Here is a 21,220-nt window from a genome sequence, read left to right as displayed (position 1 = left end):
GATCTTCCTAGTTTTTCAAACACATCAAGTGAACATTTTAGAGAGTGCAGACCACAGCAGTATGAAAACCAAAACTTTCTATCGAGAGAGAATGCTGGATTAGCATGAAATAAGGGTCTGATTCTGTTAATAAGCACTTTAGTAAATTCAGTGCTATGCAAAACTCCATTAAAACCAGAGGTACCGCATATTTGAGTGAAAACAGTCAGGCAATACCCGGCCGTACAGAAGTCTCTTGTGCTATCCCAGCATGGAAAGGCGTGCAGCGGTTCTCCTCTGGGATGGAGAGCAGCGCAGGTGACCCCAGCACATCTCTCCCTGAGCGCACGTCGTTGCCGTCCCACCTCGCAAGAAGCAGCCTGGTCCCCTGCGTGTTTATATCCCCATCATTAAGACCGAACCTTTCCAGTGTCTAAAACCAAACTCTCGCTCTCTAAAACGTTTGCACATTTCTATGTTAAACATCTGCTTAGGTGGCTCTGAGACAGTGTGTTTTGGTGTTGTTCGTGTGCAATCTAGTGCCGCTTCCTCAACGCATGTGTCCCTTCCCTTCACAGCCTACTCGACACCCAGCACCTCCCCCGCAAACCGATTCGTCAGTGTTGGACCACGGGATCCAAGCTTTGTAAATATCCCTCAACAGACTCAGGTGGGCCGCTTTCGACTTCTCTGTATGCCTGCAGCCTCTTCTTCTTCAGTGTACTCTAACGTGTCCCCGCGGAGCCAGCTGCATTGCCGCTGTCACTTCACCCACATGGTCTCAGTAACTACAGTGAAATGTCACTTGCAGTTTGTTTGTCTGTTGTGTTTTTTTGGGCTTAAGTAGTAATAACTCTGCTTTCGTAACTGGAAAGATCTCTCTTGCTTTCTAAGATATTGGCTTCTAGCGCACAGTTTTTTCCTCTAGCGCTGGGTTTTCAAAGACTTTTGCTCCAACCTGTTCCCTAGGCAGTGCATTTAAATGCATATGCGAAAGGAGCTCAGAGAGACCCATCAGGTAACAGTCCACCTTAATCCCCCACCAGATACAACGGGAGACTTCTCCAGTGACTTCCGTGTAAAAAAATAGACTCGAATGCCTGGTTGGCCATTTGCATGGTGGGCTTTGAGCGAGCAGGAGATTTTGTAATTGCGAGCACGTCTGTTTCCTTACACAAAGAGAAAAAAGTCCAGTTGAGGCAGGCCTATAAAGCTGGGTTAACTGAATTCATCGTCCTGCTATGGTCAAATCAGAAGCTCAAGTAAACATTTGTGTTGCTTTAGGAGAAGGACGAGGTTTAAATGTGCTTTTTCCAAGCTGTATCAAATTCCCAGGGTCGATTAAGAAAATAGTTGTTGGCAGTTTTGTTAGCAGCTAATTTGAGCCAGATGTTGAAAAAATTAAGTCTGTGCTTAATATCACGTTATCATGGGGGAGAAGGTATAAAAAAGTGAGCAGAACTAGTGTTCTAGGACAACTGTAGTTTGTAGTTTTAAGTGATTGCTTGACTATGTTACAATTCTTTTAAAGGTCAACAGCAAGAAATATTTGCAATTTTGTTTTGAGCTGGTTGCGATGACTAAAAAGTAGTAATTCAAATAGCTAGCAAATTGGGGAATACTCTTAGGTCTTGTAAGTTCTTTCAAAATCGTTTATATGCATCTGAATAATTATGAATAAGAATGGCTGTCACATGCCACAGTCCAGTATATGCATGAAGACAGACTCCTCGTTGCGATGGCTTCAGCGCCTACACCGTCCATGAAACACAAGTCACCCATTACCAAAGATTTTCAGTTTACAGGGCTGCAATCAGATGCCTGTGAACACAATGTGTTTTCTTGCTATCTGTTCTTTGTGTACAATTTGTTAGGGGCTTTAGTTTATAGCTCTGTCGACAGCACAGGTTAAACTACATCGAATCTCAAACCTTCTCTGCATTAAATAGGGTCACAGAAAGTACACCAGCACTGCAGAGTGGGGTTTTAACCCATCCGGTTCTGATTTTTTTTCATGCCTTAACAAAATGCAGCCTGCACCCCACTTTTCAGGCCTCTTCCTTTATTTGGTTCATGTACGTGACAAGTTTTCATGCGCCTTCACATTTAAATCGTATTTCTCCAGTTGTTTTGGAAACAACTGGAATATACACAAACACGCTGAAATCGGGAAACAGGAATGTTAAGGTATACTGTTAAAGTCCTTAAGCATTTGGTCTTTTCCTTCATAGCTCAGGAAACTTGAAACCCTTTGGAGAATGCTACCTACCTTTTCCAGAAGACTTGAAAAACTACTAGTTGGTAAACTGATTATGTAGTCAGACACAACAGTATTAAGTCTCCAAAATATTTTAAACTTATTTGCATTCTGCAGTCTAGGTTTCCCAGATAAGTTTGTTGACTGTAAACTTTTATCCTCCTTATTTATGACTTAAATCATTTTAAAGTGCTCTAGCCTTACTTTAAGTGCTTCTATGTAATGCAGTATAGTGAATAACAATGCTGTACAGTGAAAAACAATACCCAAGCACAGCTTTCAATTAAAGTCAAACATGCTGCAGTGGGTAAGGAGACTGACTTCCAGTCTCTGACTCCAGCTGCATCTCCGTACTTCTTCTGTACATCATTACACCACCACAACCCACTTGATACTAAATATATAATTTATCAGCAAAACTCACTACTTATTCATGAAACAACTCTGAAGTTGACTGTGTTTTAAATCAGAGAAGTGAGGTAAAAATACTAACACCTGCAATAATTTGGGATTTACTTAGCATTCCCCTAAACAAAGACATGCTTTTGTACTCTTCTTGCAGGGCATTCGTGTATAGGACGATCACTTAGGATATTTGTGAAATGAAAATATAAAAACACATAGGACTGTGTTATTAAAAGCAGCTGGGGTGGCTGCTTTCCGTCAGGATTTTTATAGTACATTCAGAGTCAGCCTAAGATATGGGTCCTGAGGACCACTAACTGCCAGGCCACACAGCTCCCTTAGACAAGAGGAAGCAGTGAACATTCAGAGCTTCTGAAAGTCGAGCTTAAATATCAGGGTTGAGCAACTCTTTACTGCTGGAACAACAAAATAAAAATGAAGACTGTATCTGAACATCTGCTTTTTTAAAATTATGGTCCAGCTACAAGCTATAAGAAAACACTATGGTCAGCTTTTTGGTGGCCCTGATTTTCTCTTCCAATTGGTGGGTCATTTGACTGCAGGCACTAGTTACACAGCATCGTTATTAGTCTTAAAATGCTGCAAAAGTGAGTCTGTGCACAGGGATGTGGCAGCGCCGTTCAGCAGAAGTCGCATTTCCCATACATGGGCATTCACAGGCTTTCACAGAACATTGGAATAAAATCGCAGACAAATGTACAACAGCATGGCTGGGTTTGAGCAAGGATCATTCTGTCCTGGGCTGTTTTTAAACAACCAAAACCAGCACATGCCTTTCTTAATGGGCATTATAAAAATTAGCAGTAGACATTTCCATTAGCAGCATGTTCTGATTTATGTGACATTGCTTCAAATATAATCCCTTAAAGGAATTTTATAGAATTTATATAATATTTTATTTAGAAAAAGGCCATCTTCCTGTGTCAACAAAGGTTGTAGCAGGATGACAACTCCATGACAGGAGAGACCAGGAAATAAACTGATTTAAGTCAGTACTTCTGATTCAGGAACAAAAGGCCCAAAAGGGCTGTTGGCTTTGTCTGGTTTTAGCAGCTTCAAAACTTTTCAGTTGGCTTGTTTTTTCATACAGTGCCTCTGCTTACCCCATCCATCACTCTGCCACTCCAGCGGCTCACCACATAATTGTCCTATCTGGGGGGTTATTTGAATCTAAATTTCTGTTTGAGCTATTAGAAGAAACACTTGACTTGGCATCCTCTGTATATGTTGACAAAAAGGCACAGGTGTTGTAACCTTTGCTTGATAAATCATTTACTTTTGCTGCTTGACTCGCAAGCAATATGGGGGCATCAGCTTTTTAACTGCCTTTTCCATATGCAAATCAGAAATACAGTATGCTTGGGGTACACAGTCTTTAGTTTCAAAAGCAGGCTGGTCTAGATACCTCATGACTAAGTAACAGATACGTCTCTCGTATTGCCAAGGACTTGTAATAAGGAGAATGGTAGAGGAATGGGAAAGTACCATCACATTAATTAGGGACTAGCCTATCAGTAGCAACAATGCTAATAAAGAATAAAGGGTTCTGAGTTTTAGGGGGTTTTTCATCCTAACCAAGCGATAAAAGTAATTGTGAAACACAGGATATGCACTCAGAGTACGTGCAGCTGGTAACGCTAAACTAGCAACCTGCTCTTTGTGCCTGGAGTTTGCGTTGTCGCTCGCTGCTCTAAACGGTGCTTGCTGATCTCTGATGCCCTCACTTTGCTCTATAGTACAAAATTCCTTTAGGGATCATAAGTATTCAGTGTGCTGCAGCTCCACTTCACACTAAACATTGTTTACTAGGCTGAGTCCTGTTTGCCACCTACTTACCCTACATCTTCCTGGAAATTGTACTTCGGATGCTAAAAACAGCTGCTGAGCAACACATGCCTGCTCCATCTAATCACTCCTACCTGCCAGTAGCCCGTGTGCCTTACACAGTGAGGTTACGAGGATGCACAGAACAGAAACTGCCTCCCACTGCAGGCACCCAGGCAGAGGATCAACTGCTTTACCACCTGTGAGAAACTAAATGGCTTTCTCCTCTGCTTAAGGGAGAAAGTGTATCATGCACCCTCTTGACCAGCTGTTTCAGGAAAAATCCCTCTCTAATGTAAACAAGCTTTATATCAGATCCATCCCAGCTAGTTTCTAAAACTTAGTTAAGTGCAAAACCAAATATTTATTCCCTTACCTTTCTCTAGGAAAAGATAAAACTATTTTCTAGAACAGAAGTAGGAGCTCTTCCTGCTTCCACCTTTGCAGGATCCCAAAGCTACAGTCAGATCATGGATAGTAAGCCAAGGTCTTGCCTTTTCACACTTGCCCTGGTGGGGCCCTAGAGCCACTCAGCTACAACAGTGCTCTAGATAGATAGAGCTCATCCTTTATAACACAAAGCAATTGAAACAAAAGGCCTATAACTTACCTAGCACACCATGATAAAGAAAAACCCCAAAAGCCAAAGAAGCTTATCTAGGCAGCAAAATGACAAGTACGAAAACCAGCAAGCTCAGAAAAGCAGCCATGCTCTTGCTGCCAGCCTTATAAAGACCAGGTACAAAAGTGCACGCTGTGAAACACATCTATAAAAGAGTAATGCTGCCCCATAGTAAGTTAGGGGGGAAAATTACTGAAGTTTAGCAAAATGTTTATAGTATGAGGAAATTGCTAACTTTATATCTGTTCCTGTTCTCTGCCTTTTCTGAATTAGACACCGGTATCTTTGTAGCTTCTTTTAGGCTTTTATTTATCTCTAAAAAACCACCTTATGCCTCAGGTGCATATACAAACCTAATTGTACAATTACTTTCTTTTCGAGAGACAAGGGAAAGACTATTTCACTTCCCCACAACCCTTTTAGAAAGCAAACTGCAAGCTGCAATTTTTCACTGGCAGCACTTTAAAACAAAGGGCACGAGAAAAAAATGAGCTTTATGCTGTGTCCTGTAGGTTAGCAGATGTGAGCTCTGTCAGACTAGGGAGGGAGGCAAATTCCAGAGTAGATGGTCCTTCTGTGATAACAGCCAGTCACTGCTGCCTAGACGCTTAATTCGGAGGAGTGTAGTGCAGGTGATGCCCCTCACCGCGGCTGGAGGGAGCACAGGCAGGGGGGAGCCAGGGAAGCAGTCTCGCAGGTAGCAAGGCCCAAAAGCGTATAGGATTCATAGATCAAAGTCAGCACCTTGAATAGGAAGCTAATGCAGTTCCTCCAGAGCTATCGCTCCTGCAGCTGAAACCGCCTAGCTGTTTTGTGCCCAGGTTCCATTGCCACCCTATGGAAGAAAGAAACCAGTGCACACATTTTTCTTTTGACAAATAAAGCATATGCCTCACTTCACGGGGATCTTCCATTTTTGCTTCGCGCTGAACCCCTGCCACACTGCCCTGCCCTTTGCACCGTCGGAAGGGGACACAGACCTGCCAGACTCACGCACAGCTCCTGTCGATGTACTTTAATAAAGAGTAGCACGAGCTGCCCGTCCTTTCCTGCCGCTGCACCCTTCTGTCTTTCTCCCATTTCCCAGTGCCCAGGAATCGCTCTGGTCAGACAGGCAGCACCTGCTGGCCCTCGAGGAGGAAGGGTAAGGTCAGGATTTCGTGGTATTGCCGCAGCGTGCTAACAGCTGAGCCACCGCTTCACTTTGCGGAGCAGTTTGTGTTCAGAAAAACTGTTAAGGAAGGGGTGCGTGTGGCTCGTACATTGCAGTAGACGCGCAGAGAACATGAGAGGCTGCAGGAACAAGATCAGGCCTTTTATTTTGGGGGTTCTGAGCAGAACTATTTATAAGCTGGGTCAGTGCTACTTGTTGCTTAGGTGACTTGTCCTCCCCAGGATAAGAATACTTATCCTCAAGGCTGAATGCACCGCTTGTGTTTGAGCGTGAATGAAGATGAAGAACACTAATTTGGAAGCATTTGTTCAAATCAGTTCAGCCGCCTGAGAATTACATATTCCATAAAGTAACCTCCCTAGGCCAGCACACGTGGCTTTGGAAGAAACCTAAGCTGCAAAGCACTTTTAAGCCCCTTTCCTTCTCTTGGCCCATAGCAGGAAACGTAGTGGCAGGTTCAGGACACCATCTGCATGCAGGAATAATGTCTCTCTTGGGTAAAGAACAGAAATTTGCAGAGACTAGGTATAAAAAAACAGTTTTGGGGTGTGGGACTGCAACTTTCTAGAGCTGCTGAAGTTAGAGGGACTGCTTTCCTTCCAAACCCAGCAGGGATCTGTGAACTTTCCCATATCAGCAATGGGAAACAAGGGCTGCTCTCCTCTGACACCTGGAGCAGAGTTACACAGTGCCCGAAGTGCCGTCTGAAGTTTAGATTGCTCCTGAGCCTATGTGGGCACTATACCCTCATGGATCACTTTCCTGCTAGACATTTACCATACATGTAAGAAATGGGAGACCCAAAACAGAGATCAGAAACAGAACCATTACAATGAACAGTTGAGCGTGTGAGAAGAGAAGGGGGTGTGTGTGACCACTTAATTTATAGTAATTGCCTGGGCTGAAGGGCATTGAAGAAGGATGGGCTTTTGTGGGCTTGAGCCCTATTATGACCACTGAAAGTTCTGATCCCTGAGCAAAAAGTGTTTTGCTGCAGAACCAGTGGCACCAAGCTACTGATATGTGACCCTAATGTTGGTGCTGTCTTTCATCTTCCACCCAGGAAGCAGCTATACTGGCCTAATCTTGAGGGTGGCCTGGAGATGGCTCTAAAAATGTAGTATGAGTCTAGAGAGAGTATGCATAGAAAATACAGTGTCAATCTCTATGAAGCATCAGCAAGTCTCAGACCCTGCGAAGCTGAAAGAAGATTGCAGATCCTGCCTTTGCTTTGTGTTTTGCCGTATTAAACTCGCTCTTCTCTTTTGTTGAAATTAGTCAAGGAAATATTGGCTGAATCCTTTGCTGAGCTAAAATTGAGATGGTTCCACCATGATGGGAGCAGAGAGCCTGCATGCGGTCGTGGTGCTCTTGATGTGCCCCTGATCACATAATAGCTCCATAGCCACCTGTCCCCAGTGCAGCATGAGTGTGACCGTGCTGCTCTGATCACAGTTGCTAATGACAGTCCAGAGTGTGCTCCACAGAGAGGAGATACAAAGGTGGCCAGACATCAGGGTCACTCCCCAACTCCCATTCCCTTCACTGCCTGCTCAGCTCAGTGCACAAAGCCCCTTTAATTGAGCTTTTGCACAGAGGGTATGAAATGTCACTCTCAGATCAGTTCTTAAACAGCGGCAGAGAACGGTATACCTCAAGAAGAAAGCACGTGTTGCACTATAAAGGTAAAGATTCATAGACAACTTCCCAGTACTGTTTCGTGGCCTTATCTTCAAAGTGGGTTGGAGCCAAATCCGTCCAGAAATGCCTGGGTTAGTCCTCAGCAGGGGGGATCCTTTTTCCTCTGCTTTTTCTTCCTCCTCCTTGCGGGCTCCGGTGAGCAGTTCAGACTTTTTTTTGGAAACTAACACTAAGCATCCTATTTCCAATAGATATAGCATACAATTATTTACAATGGACATAGACGAATTTGCCAAACTAAGCAATTAAACTCATAGCAGTTTTTCCCCCTCCTTACAATAAACAGGAAGCCTGTGCGTAAGGCACCCTTTCTGTGGGTTTTATGGCCATTACTTATGCTCCACAGTAGGGGAGAAGAGAGAGAAGAAGTAAGTGTGGGCCTGGTGGGAAGAGCTGGCAAATGCAGAAATATGATGAATGAGCTGGAGAGATTTAATTTCTTACTAAATTCTCTACAAGCTGTGTAACCTTTCTTTAGCTAAACAATTACTCTAAAAGGCAATGATTTTCTGTGTTTTCATTGAAAAGTCTTCATAATAACAATGGCCTATGTTCTCCTTCTTGGAGAACTTCTGCCAAAAAACAGTTTTCTTTTTTCCATTCAGCAGGAAACTTTCTTTTATTTTTATTTTTTCAATCTCATATTCCCCGCTAACATGAATTTACAAGGCCTACCACTTACTGCATGGGGCTGGGAAGAAGCTTCCCCTCAGGCCAAATCATTTTGGTCCATCTCCTTTATAGGGATTCTTCCGTCTTCCTCCCAAGAGAAGTGTGGCCACTGTCAGAGACGTAATACCAGGCCCAAGTGACCACTTAAGCTGACAAAATGTGACGGTTCCTCTGTTCACAGGTACAGAGTACATGGAAGGGGGCTCCCAGATTTCTTTTGCAATGGACAAGCAGCAGCTCTTGCCACTGTTGTGGTGGGCGCAGTGGAGAGAGGGAGCAGGTACTGACTTTGGTGTGGTGGGGGAGAGAGTCATCAGATCTTTAAATTCATCTGCCACTTTAATCTCCCATGATTAAAGCAGAGTGGGTGCTGATCCTTGCTGAACCAGAGAGTCCTGTGACCAGCTGGAGCATCCTAAAGACTTTGGATATTGTAAGGACTTTGGAAATGCAGCATGGGCAGAGCACTTTCCTCCTGCAGAGCTGCACAGTTGTTCAGATACACACATGCACAGGTGTACACACACACACACACACAAATCAAACAAACAAGTATAAGGCAAGATTATAGTTATGTGCCTCTTACTGCATTTACTTGACTTGGCCGATTTCCTGGCCACCCCACGCCCGCCCCCAGCCTCCATTGCAGATAATGCTGTATTGGATTAGTCTGCCTCACTGCTGCATCAGGTCCCAGATCGATTTATTGACTCTGTCAGAGTGGCTAGTACAGTAATTGTTACAAGAGCAGAATAGAAAGCAAGAATGTGTCCACATAAAATATAAAAATGACATTTTGTTCGTTCTTTCCTCTTTTGCCCTATAGATCTTCATGTGTTTACACGGTGGAGAGCACTTTACTTAAGTTAATCAGCTCCTTCTACATTATTAATTGCGACAGTTAGGGTGCTACATGGCGGCAAACGTATTATTGAAACCATTGATCTCACGCTCACGGTATGGACCTGAGTAGGTTTTGTATTCCTCTCCTTCTTTTGCAACTGCTTTAGGGTACTATCAAATCACATTTCCCTGACTGACAATACACCATCAATACCATTGATTTCAGAGAGGGGCAGAGAGATGCACATGAGAAAGAAAGGAGCGCGCGGAGGTTCAGTGTATTCTGTAGGCTTGGAAAGGGGTTGTTGGAAGTTGGTAATCACAACAGTTACGTGCCTGGCCTGATTCCTCTATTTTGTAAAGAGTAATAATTTAAGAGCTGAAGTTTCCTAAGTGTTGAAGATTTGCAGAGATGGCATGATGAGACCTTTTAAAACGCATGTAGAATGTATACCCTTAAAAAAAGACATACTGACTTTTTACAAGGGTTTTGGAAGTGCATTTGAAAGACATTTCATGGAAGTTCAGCTTTCGCAGCTGATGATACCTATATGAGCTCCATAAATTCCACACAGCCTGACAAACTCCAGTAGGTGTCACATGTGACCTGGATGGAAAAGGTCAGCAGCTGGATTTATGGCTTTTGCATTTACTGGAACATTAAGATTTTTGCCAACTGCCATATATACTTTTTAACAATTCTGCAATCAAAGGATTAGGACCACAATCTACAATGAAGGTCAAAAATTAAAGGCCACAATCCCTACATCCTTCCCAATGGATAGACATTAAGCTACCTCTAAGAATCACCTTTGCTTAATGGCCTTAACATTGAGGTCAAGGAATAAATAAGCCCCAGAGGTGAACACCTTGCAAAATAGACTATCCTGCTCTGAAGTTAATACTAAATTCCATAAGAAGGGACCAAAAGATGAGAAGCCATTTCTTAACAGAGAAGGACTGTCCAGTTTGCAGCAGATTTCATGTTCCCGAGACACTGAGCATCACCTCCCCTAGTGCTGGACTATCCTAGAGAAATGTAAATACAGGGGAAGGATTGGGGCTTCAAAAGAAATACAGCAAAATGACTGCAATTTTGTTAAAACCTGTTTATATTTTAAATTTACCAAAGGTGTCTGTTCTTAGTAAGGATTACTAACGGCATGCCAAGTTGTAGCTTTCAAACTTTACCTGGTTTTAGTTCAGAACAACAAAAGGTATTGTCTTGGTTTAGGCATTTGTTTTTACAGTATATTCTACTTGAACAGAAGTAGAACTGAAAACGTTTAATCCAAAACCAGGACTTTTAAAAAAAAATCAAATAAAAATCAAGAGGCTAAATGTGAATATCTCTTGTAGGCTTAACTATGTAGCCTTTAGTTACTTTGGTTATTAATATTCAATTTTGAAAACAGTACTGACACTATAATCATAATATTTTCAGGCATATTCACTTGCATGACCCACCTCTTACATCATCTGTACAAATACTAGTTATTACACATGAAGAGATGCAGCTAAATACATTTCAGAAGGCAATGAAATGTAAAAGCCACCTTTGAGGCTGAACACAATAATTTCTGCATTGCTTGGAGCAGCTTTATACAAGTTTAGGTATCCTTTTGTGCTTTTGCCATAACTACATCTTTTTAAATAGGACAACAGAAAAGGTATCTTTTTTTAAAAAGGGGGATAATGTTAGATATGAAATTTGCATGTGGGGTTGGGTTTTTTCATCCTTGCATGTGCTAAACAATGAGATTGGAGATTTTGCAGGAACACTTTTATACATAATGTTCCATGTTTGGCTTTTCTCTTGGTTATTTTGAAGGATTTTCTTGTAGTCTTCTGGGTTAAAGTTTGTGTCTGTGAATCTATGGTATTGGACCCAACTGTACATTCATTGAAATCAATGAGAGTAGGAGATGGAAGATTTGTTATCAGCAGGAGTTTGTTTTAGAAATACAATAATATTTTTGTTTAATTATGCTTGTATTTTGCTTATAGCTATGCACAGTAGAATAAATCTAGTCTTCTTCAAATAAGATAAAGGTTAAAATTCACATTTTCTTTATGGGGAGGGCTTGCAGTGCAGTCATCAGCTATCTCTAGAGTTTTTATTTTGTGGGTAGAGGTATTATCTCTCAGAGACTCCAAAGCAGTCTTCCTTGATGTAGAGATGGGTTTAGTTTGGGGGTTTTCCCAATTTACTGCTCTTGTAGGCTCCAATCTGAAAGTATAGGCCAGGTTACGTTCCGTCCGGTTCATTCCCACCAAGGGAGGCTCCAGAGGCTCTCTATAAACTCGTTGTCCTCCTAACAGTAGTAACAAGGGCAGAACTTGTCCCAGTAATGGTAATGGCTTTATCAGTCCTGTTGCAAAACAGAGTTCAGATTCTTCTCCTGGAGGCTCTTCAGGAATATGAGGAATAAAAGTAGTAACATTTAGGAAAAAAAATAGATGGGGTAGAGCTATAATTCTCCGTACAATAGAGCAGCTTACTTACTGAGTACAAAGAGCCACTTCTACACAGTCTATTTTCAGAGCAAAGCCTCACATTCATTGACTTATAAAAGCAGAGAGGCACCTTTCGATTTTAAGTTCAAGGTTTACATTAGTAATTTTGTCTGTTTTCTCTGTTAGTATTAATTAAATTGAGATAGTTTAATTAGTATTACTAAATTTGATCATTAGTAGTAATTCATTCTGCCTGCCATACTGCACAAATATGATGAAGCAGAAATAACTAAATTGTTTAATTTCATCTCATTTAATGACTTTACACTCCACCAGGACTTTCATTGGCATCTCACAATATCTGTGAAAATCACTCCACACTAGGCCAAGACCCAACTCCCTTTAGCCAACCATGTCTAATATGTCCCTCCTCATCCAAAGGCACATCATGTGCTGCGAAGGCTTTTCCCATTTCTCCACCGGAGAGCTGGCTACCTCCGAAGGCTGCAGTGGCCCCTCCTCGCCCCGGTCACCCAGCTCCTGTATCATCCCAACCCCGATGGCCCTGACAGAGCTGTACGGGACTCTTCGGCCACCACGTCCCTGGTAGAATGGGAGAAGTCCCGTCATCGATCCCCACGGCCGCACACCCCGGGGGCCGAGCGCTGAGCACAGGCTCAGTGCACGGCCGTCCACTTTTCTCAGAGCAGTTTGTTCAGTTTAGCAAGGTACAAAGCATCAGGAAAAACGCAGACATCAAAAGTTCTCGCGTTCAGGAGGGGGGGTTTTGTTCAGCTCAATGCCCTCTTGGCTTTTTTTTTTTTTAAGGGGAGATTTGGGAAGGGGGGTTCACTGCTGAATTGATTCATTATTCCTCCAGTTTGCCTACTTTAATTTTAAGGTCAATGTGGCAAAAAACCCAGAGTTGCCTCCATGCCCCTATTTCTGTCCATGTTCATTTGGAGACGGGTTTTGATCTCCTTGCCCGGTACACCTAAGTCTTGCCAAAACCCCGATTCCTCTTGCCTTTCTGCGGTTTCCAAACCCCCAGCCTTTCTCTGCCCGTTTCTGAAAACGTGCTCTTGTTCTCGGCCCCCTCGTCCAGGAGTCCCCGGCTCCCATGCCGTCCCTCTGTCCATCTGCACCTGCCCGCCGTGCGCCCCGCCAGCCCCGCTGTTCCTGCTGCCCACAGCCCAATTCCTTGCCTGCGCATCCCGGCCCTCCACCGACCTGTCCCCCCGCTATTTTTTGCCCTGCTTTTACCAGGCTGCGCACGCTGCCTTTGCTCTCTCAGTGGTACCACGGGGCTGCTCATTTGTCTGCTTCGCCCATAGACACCCAGCGCTGGAGGTTTTGGGGGGGATTTTGGAGGGAGCGCTCGCTTTCCCCTCCGGTTCAAGTTATTATCTCCCCTCGCTTTCCTCTTGCACTGTGTACTCTCAAGTACAATCAAGGCAGTCAAGAAAAGCAGCTGAAAACCACCTTTTGTACCCCAAACTCTGCAGAGCAAAGAGCCGGAGCCTCTGCAGCAATTTGCCGGCAGAGCAGCCCGTCCCGCCGGGACCCCTCGTCCCCACGGCCCCCCTCACGTAGCTCCAGTCGCTGCGTCGCTCCCCGCCGGCACGGGACGGGGAAGGAGAGCCCGGGGGGCAAACCCCCCGAGCGAGTGTGTGCGTGCGTGCGTGTACGTGTGTGCGCGCTCAGGCTGTCTCGCTGCAAATGGAGCTTGGGAGGCCCAGACCGGGGGTTGATTTTCTTTGGATGACTTTCGCCGATTGTCTAAAGCAATAAAAGTAAAGAAACTTTGGGGGAAACGGTGGTTGCGGGGAGATTATTTTTGCAGTCCTGGTGCAGGCAAAACTCCTGAGGCTTCAGGGGAGTTGCGCTCGCCTGAGGACTGCAGGAACTGGCTTAAATTGAATAAAACTGTAAGTACAGTATAGGGGACTGGGTAACAAGGAGTTCTGCAAAAGCAACAAAACCAGAGAGCACAATGAAGAATAGAGCGGGTTACGCTGCGGTGAAAGTATGTACTGGTTGTTATAACACCGTGCCTCTAGAATAAATTATGTCCCTTTAAAAAGTAATACTTTAACTGTGGAGCTATATAGAGACAATTAAGACGATATTGTTCTCCTCATTTCCCTCCCACCCCCCTTCCTCCCTCTCTCTGCAGTAGCTCTGTGGAAACTTTTAATGCTGCAGCTTGAAACTTGGGCCTCTGGGTCTAAAATGCCTGAGAAAGCACTGCGGGCTCTAACTGTAAAACATTCCTTCGGCGGGCCCTGGAAACAGGGCGCGCTGGCGCAGGCGAAGTTCAGAGGGATCACATGTAAATGAGGGCTGGCTGCAGACTCCCGAGGAGCGTTTTATTTCGCTTAAACCTGAACTTGAACTTGCAAACGCGCTGCCGGAGCCTGGGACGGGCAGACCGCGGACGCGAGGGGCTGGGAGCCGGGGGCTGCCACCGGCCCCGCACACCCACCGTCAGGGCTTGCGGGGTCCCCCGGCACCCACCAGCTTTGTGCCGTGTCCAGAGGCACAGGGAAACGGAGGACAACGCGGGCGCTGTAGTTTCGGGAACGGGCTTACGGCCGTTCCCGAAGGGCTCGCTTTTTTTCCTAGCAAAATGCCGGAAAGTCCCGTCGCAGCAGTGCGTCTGCCATCCCAGTTTCCACAGGAGTTTCCGGCGTGAAGTTATAAGCGGATCCAAGTCCCGATGCACACTTTATTTCATAAAAGGAAAGAAATAAGTGAGATTTAGCATAAGAAATATTGAAGTGTTGCACTCTCTAGCAAATCTAACTGTGCTTCCAGCAGAGGAAAATACAGGGCTGTCTAAAAAGCGAGGCATAAAGTGCAGAATTTAAAAACCCCTTTGCAGCATATTTACTTTTAAATTGCAATAGTAGACGTAAACCACGAAGCGGGTTTTAAAGTCGTCTTTTTGCTTCTTTGATAAAATACGTACTGCTGTTTTCTTCTTCCCTTGCAAAAGGCAATGTACGTACCAGGGGAGCAAGAGCCATGCCAGTGCCGGTGAGTGTCACCCAGGTGTGGTGGCAGAGGTGGCTGCTGGCCGGGCCACAGGCGTGCGGGCAGCTTCCTCCCCCGCCAAAGCTGTACTTGGCTGGTGGGTCATATTTTGGTCATTTCTGATTACTCCCGAACAATTTTGGCTATGTTTATAGCAAAACTTTGAAAGGATGAATGGGCGAAAAAAATTCTTTTTGGCAGTAACTCAGGAAATATCTACAAAGATGTCCTTTCTGGAGCAAGACATTATTTCAGGGTTTGTGTTAGGATCATTTTTATTCTGTGACAGTGCATAAAGAGACCGGGACAGAGCAATGAGGTCTGGCATAGCTAAAATCCCTTCTGTGTGTGTGAGGTTATATAGTTTATCAATGCAGAAACCACCACGGGCTTTGAAAAGTAAACAGCTGGCTTGGGTCTGTGTGCTGCACTTTGGAGTTGTCTGCTGGATTTAAATGGCTAGCCTGCGATTTTTGGAGTGGGGCAAATATATATAGTTTTTCTTTTAAACATGTCCAAAGGTTTTTGCAGCCATTTGTTTTCTTAGTTCCTTTATTTGTTACGATTTTCCTTTCTGTTTCATTTTGGTTTATTTTGCTTTTACAAACGTCTTCACTGCCACCAGCAAGTCTACAAATAAATAATAAAAAAAAAAGTTTCTATCCCAGTCAGAAAACCTTACGGCAGCGACAAATATCAGAGAAAGCCATCGTCTCTCTCAAAGATTTCATCTCACCATCCACTTAATCCGCTTGCTGTACCTCAGATCTCAAGTAACTTTCATACTGTGGGCTCACTTTAATGGATAGAATCTATTTTTCATGAAAAAAGCAGGAAATAAGCTGTCTTTCGTACAAAGATTTACAAAATGTAATCATTGTTGAAATATTCTCTTTGAACTGCCTTGTCCGCAGGGGTGTCTGGCTCCCAATACCCCCGTTTCTTTAGAACACCCTTACAAGTTCTTCTGGTAGATCAGGTACACTGGTGGTTCTGGTCTTTGATGTCTTGAATGAATGAAAGAAAAGCATAATAAAAGAGAGCTGTTGATCAAGCATAAAATACTCTTTAAGCTGACAGAATGGCAGAGTTAACACATTCTAAGCTGCTTTTAGGTTTTTCCTTTTTTCCTCACATTTTCCTGTGCTTTGTGTACAGTGGGGGTTTTTATTTTTTGAAAAGTCTCTGATCTATGTAGTATGCCGTCCTCTAACAAAAACCAAAATGGGATTGTTTCTCTCTCTTTCTCCCTTTCTTTTTCCTCTCTCTCTTTCACTCCACTATCTTTTTTTTTTTTTTTTAAACAGCAAGGGTTACGGTTTAGCGTTACTGCAGTTAGCTTTCAGTGTACCACGCAAAGTTTAGAAGTTATTTTGCAGATTTCAAAGTCAATTTACTAACAAATAAATGAGCTTCTTTGCTTCGCTATTTAGAAAACTGGAGGAAAACTGTAACTCGCAAAATGTTCCCGAAGTAGAAGGAAGACCCTCTGTCTAAAAGTAAAATTGTAAACCGAAAGACGGACATAAAAATGACCTCATTGTGAGAGAACTTTCTTTTAGAGTCAGAGAAAAGGAAAAGTTTTCTTCCTGTAGATCTAATTTAGATCTTAAGTTCCCATACATTATTTATACATCATATTCAAAGTGCCAGCCTACTCTGCTTGCTGGATTACATTTCAAACATTTGCCATTGATAAGTCTTTGCTGTATTATATTCAGGCTAAATGCGAATATGTCATAGCGCAGTCAATCTTTAATCCGCTGAGCTTCAGGTTCGGGCGGCAGGGGGTCCCGCGCTCAGAGCATTGCTTTATACTTAAGAAACATCTGGGGCCAGCTGGGACACTTTACTGGAACATTCAGATGTCTGGAACAACAGCAGGAGTTGCTGTATGAGTGTGTTTTCATAGGTTTGGGAGGGCTTGGGGTGACTTAGTTAAAAACACTAGCTGTTCCCAACTTGAGGTTTGAACCCAAGCAGAAATCTTGCCTGAAGTGAGTTTGTTGGTCCCAGGAGAGAAGTGGTTTGGACTACTATACATTTTTAATAGTCAGCAGGCAGAAGTCCATACTACAAAATTATTGCACGTAATTTAATGCAGTTTGCCACAATTGGCATTCTCGCAAAAGCTATTGGATGCAGAGCTACTGTACACATCGCCTGGAGACTAGTGTCCCTCCCGGGACGGGCTTTATCTTCCTCGAGACAGTATAAATATGCTCACAGTGGGGCGTGGGACTCTCCTGGGTGCGGATGTTGGACAACCAGAAGATTCACTCACTGTTTTATGTCCCTTTGGGGAGGACCAACGTGCTACTTACGTCCCTTTCGGTATTTCATTTTGGAAAATATAATTACTAAATAATTAATCCTAGCTCTAAGAAAATCACTTCCATAGGCACAAAGGTGACCTTGTCTTTAATATTCACCTTTTGGTTTATGCAGTAGGATCAAATTCCATGCCTGGAGAAACTCTGGAGAAACCAATAGAAAAGTGGGACGAATCCAGACGTGGGGTAAACCAAAAGCAGTTGCTTTATCTGCAGGAGCCCTCCAGCCAGTCGCACCAGAAGCTGAAGTGCCGCTGCCTTCACTCACCCTGGCAGCCCTTCTGAAATTGCATCAAAGCCCCAGTTTTGGCCCCTTGCTTTCAAATGACCCACCGTGGGGAAGAGCCTTCCCGGGACCTCTCACAAGGGGATGTCTAAAGGACCGCTTTGCTGCCTAGCTGTTTACATTCTCATTTTATCTCTGCAACCAGAAGGACTCGTTACCCCGATTCACCTTCCCGGGGTTAATGTTTTTGATTGCCTTGAAGTTCTTGAGATGACTGAAATGTCATCCCCAAACAAAACAACTGAACTGATGCGCCGTGATGAATCCTCGCAGGTGCCCGACGGTCGTGGCTCGGGTTCAGCTCGGCTGCTCAAACAGCCGCTTTGCCGGCGAGCTCTTTAGTAAAGCTGCAGGGTTTTTTTTTTATTTAGGCTCTTATCAAAGGTGGATTTTCCCGCCCGGGCCCGTGCAGCGATAGCTTCCTGCAAGCGCAGCCGTGCCCGGGGCAGCAACGGCCGCAGCAGCGCAGCAGCCGCGTTTGAAGTCCCGATGGCACCGACCCATCCCGCTGCCAGGCAGCCGAACCGGGCTGAAACCTGAAGAAAATGGCTAGCGCAGACCGGGTCTTAGCCCTAAGTGGATTAGGTGAAGCAAAAGCTCCTATGTGTGGAGTCTGTCAGAGTTTCAAACGTGTGAATGTCCTTAAATAACCTACATCGCCCGGAGAAATAAGCCAACTGTCACACCCAGTTCTGGATTCCACATTAACAACCTCCTTCCGCAGCGTTAAACTTTGCCCTTGAGGACTTTTGTTTAACTTTTTAATTTGAAAAACAGATAGGGCCGCTTTACAACCCTCACTTTTTTGTGTGAGCTGAAAGGTCTCATTGTTAGGGCAGGAGATGTGCAGGTAGAAGTAAATTTAACAAGTTTGCATACGATTGTCTTTCTGGTTTAAAACACGTGAGCGGTGCTCCCGGTGAGGCTTGGGAGCCGGGGGTGAAACACGTCGTGCAGGAAGGCTGGTTTAAGAAGATTTTAATAAACAATGGGCCTGTTTCTGGGCTCCTGACGCAGGCAGAAACTGCTACTGGAGTCAATGAGGCACTTTCAGCGTTTCTCCTTTTAAATATCCTGAATCGCGGAGTGTTTCCTTGCTGTTCTTCCCATACAAAGGACCCGATTGTCAGAAGTGGCTTGAGGATTTTTGTGTGTCTCTGGTATCTGCAGAAGAGCATAAGAAACAAATAGACTTGCGCTATCAAAGAAACGTAATTGCCATTTCAGATTTCCTGTTTAGGATTCAGTCAAGTAGATATTGTTTATGGTTCATAAAACCTTACTACTGTGAGGATTCTCAGATACTGGCAGCACAGAGTTTCAACTTTCATGGTGCTGTAAATTAGGGGGGGAAAAAAACTGTGATAATACTCCTCCGAGAACAGTAAAATAGAGCTCTGCAATGGTTAAATGGAATTTTATAAGCACATTCGGTGTGGAACTGTTTTGCATTACATGAGTTGAATACCTTAGAGATGACACACATCTGCAGGCACTTTATTAAATCCTTAGTCAGCACTTTTCAACCTGATGAGATTACTTCTTCATTTGACTGGAGAAAGGGAAGCGAAGATCTCGTACCGGACTGCAGAATTCTTTCTGATGTTTCACCTTGAGCACTGGGGAAGGACAGCGAGATGCTCGGCAGGACAATACAGACCCGTAGTGGCACTGACAACTGCGTGGCAGTAATTTTACTGAGTAGGACCTTTAGCTCCGGTGTATTCATTTAGCTCTACGCTCGCTGAGAGAATAGTGCTGCAAAGTAAATAGAGGGGAAATAAAATACTGGCTCTTTTATGAAAACGTGCGGAGATAATATCATCCTAACCGTATTGTGATAGAGCACATGATTTAAAAGGAGATTTTAAATTAAGAAAGGCAATATGCCGTTCTCTGTCTGGGTGCAGTCGGATAGGTTACGGAATGTGAAGGGATGAAACGGGTAAGGTGGTTCGACGTGAGAGCACAGCCTGCACCACGTGGAGCAGTGCTCTGAAAGAAGTCCTAAAACACTTCAGCCGTCCGAACGTAGGGAATCCAGGCTTCTTTCTTCCCCTGTAAGCCCCCTAATCGTGAAAAAAAAACTTGACAGATCCCAACTATCGGGGCTCCGAAAGCCTAATACGCTTCCTAGGCGGTTTCATTTGAGGCGCGGAGGGCTCCTCTCCCCTCGCAGGGAAGTTTCACAGGTGCTTCAGGAGGACAATGGTGCTCTTCAGCCCTAATCCGGGAAGCCTTAGACGTGTATAGGAGGCTTGAGGGGGATATGAGATCTTAATATTAAAATGATTAGCAGAAAAGGAGGATCATTCTGTGTGTGCGTTTCAGCTGTAAGACGCTCTAAATTAAAACGGTATCCTGAGAGCGGTGCTGGTGGGACGTGATGGGTAAATGCGCTCTCTGTCTCGCTGTTCTGCTGCCTCAGCCCATAAAACATCTCATCCAAGCGGGGCTGCGGGAGCAGGCGACGCGGGATGCAGCTGTTGGCGAGGTGCTCGGAGTTGGGGTCCTGTAAAAGCAGCTTCTCAGCGAAGGCGGTGGAAGTTTAAAAAACAGCGGCGCGGTTTGGGTCGATCCTGTAAGGGTTAATTAAGTTCTTCATTGGTATTAGGGCCGAGCGGTGTCTGCAGGAGTCATATTGACACCCTAGTGCATGGTAACTCTACTCCTTTATTGACATGTTGCTAGTCAGGAGCACAATAGCACTCTGTGTCTGCAAATCATTGCTAAAATCATCTCAAGAAAAAAAAAAAAAGTTTGAAAGCCCAACGCTAGACAAAGGCCCCAGAGCTGCACTGCGCCGCTAAAAACTCCGGAGTCAGCAACTTCTATTGATTAAAAACTAACCTTTAAAGTAACTCGCAGAGTGTGTGGTTAGCATTTAAATTTAAACATGTCATGAGTTGATTTGTGTTACTGAATACCAACTCAGAAGGAGTTACATTCACATCAGATTTTTTTTTTTCTAATTCCCTTAAGCAGCTAAAGTATTTCATGAAATGTCAATAGGGCAGGGGAGAAAAAAAAGGTGTTTTGGAGGGAGGGGACTCGCGCCCAGCCTCGCCGTTTCTTTTCCCATGCAAATAGTCACCCCAAAAAGAAAAGTGTGGGGAGCGACACACAATAATTAGACCTTTGTCTAACTTTCCCAAGTGCCAGAGAAAGACAGATTAATTAAATATACAACAGTGTTGGTTTTTGGAGTGGGGGTCTCTCTTGCTGTGGAGGTCATAAATTAGGCAGAATAAATACTTCAATGTGTTTGCAGCGGGGCTGCTACGTCAGAGCGGCTGGCGGGCGGTGGGAGGGCGCAGCGCGGCTCTTGCTAATGATAGTCACGTCTGGGGCTGTCTGGTTGCCCCTAGCAACGAGACATGATGTAACACCAGGATGAACTTGAACTTGGGGGACTTGAAAAGGGAACAATAGACCAGAGCAATCAATAAAGCCTATTTCAGTGAAGGATTACAGAGCCGCTCTGGGGTAACCTTGTCTGCAAGGCGCAGGCTGAATAGCAAGATGCGTGAAGGAGCGCGGTGCCGTGGTTGGGGAGGGGGGGGGACGGACGGACGGACGGACGGACGGAGCGAGCGGCGCGGCGGCGGCG

General features: G+C 44.4%; 1 protein-coding gene across 7 annotated transcripts in view; it reads left to right on the top strand.

The window, feature by feature from the left end:
* Positions 1-21,220, top strand: part of NFIA (nuclear factor I/A) — a 355,589-nt gene that overhangs the window by 329,502 nt on the left and 4,867 nt on the right. For 6 of the 7 annotated variants that reach the window (XM_010582306.1, XM_010582305.1, XM_010582311.1 and 3 more), the window contains one exon: positions 558-649. The exons of the other annotated variant lie outside the window; for it this stretch is intronic. In XM_010582306.1, the coding sequence (XP_010580608.1) occupies positions 558-649 (92 nt within the window). The remainder of the gene's footprint in view (positions 1-557; positions 650-21,220) is intronic. 7 annotated transcript variants of the gene reach the window in all.

This window comes from Haliaeetus leucocephalus, unplaced genomic scaffold, assembly GCF_000737465.1.
Source record: "Haliaeetus leucocephalus isolate CR32 unplaced genomic scaffold, Haliaeetus_leucocephalus-4.0 Scaffold848, whole genome shotgun sequence".
Classification (NCBI taxonomy): domain Eukaryota; kingdom Metazoa; phylum Chordata; class Aves; order Accipitriformes; family Accipitridae; genus Haliaeetus; species Haliaeetus leucocephalus.
This window is presented reverse-complemented; position numbering and strand designations above follow the sequence as displayed.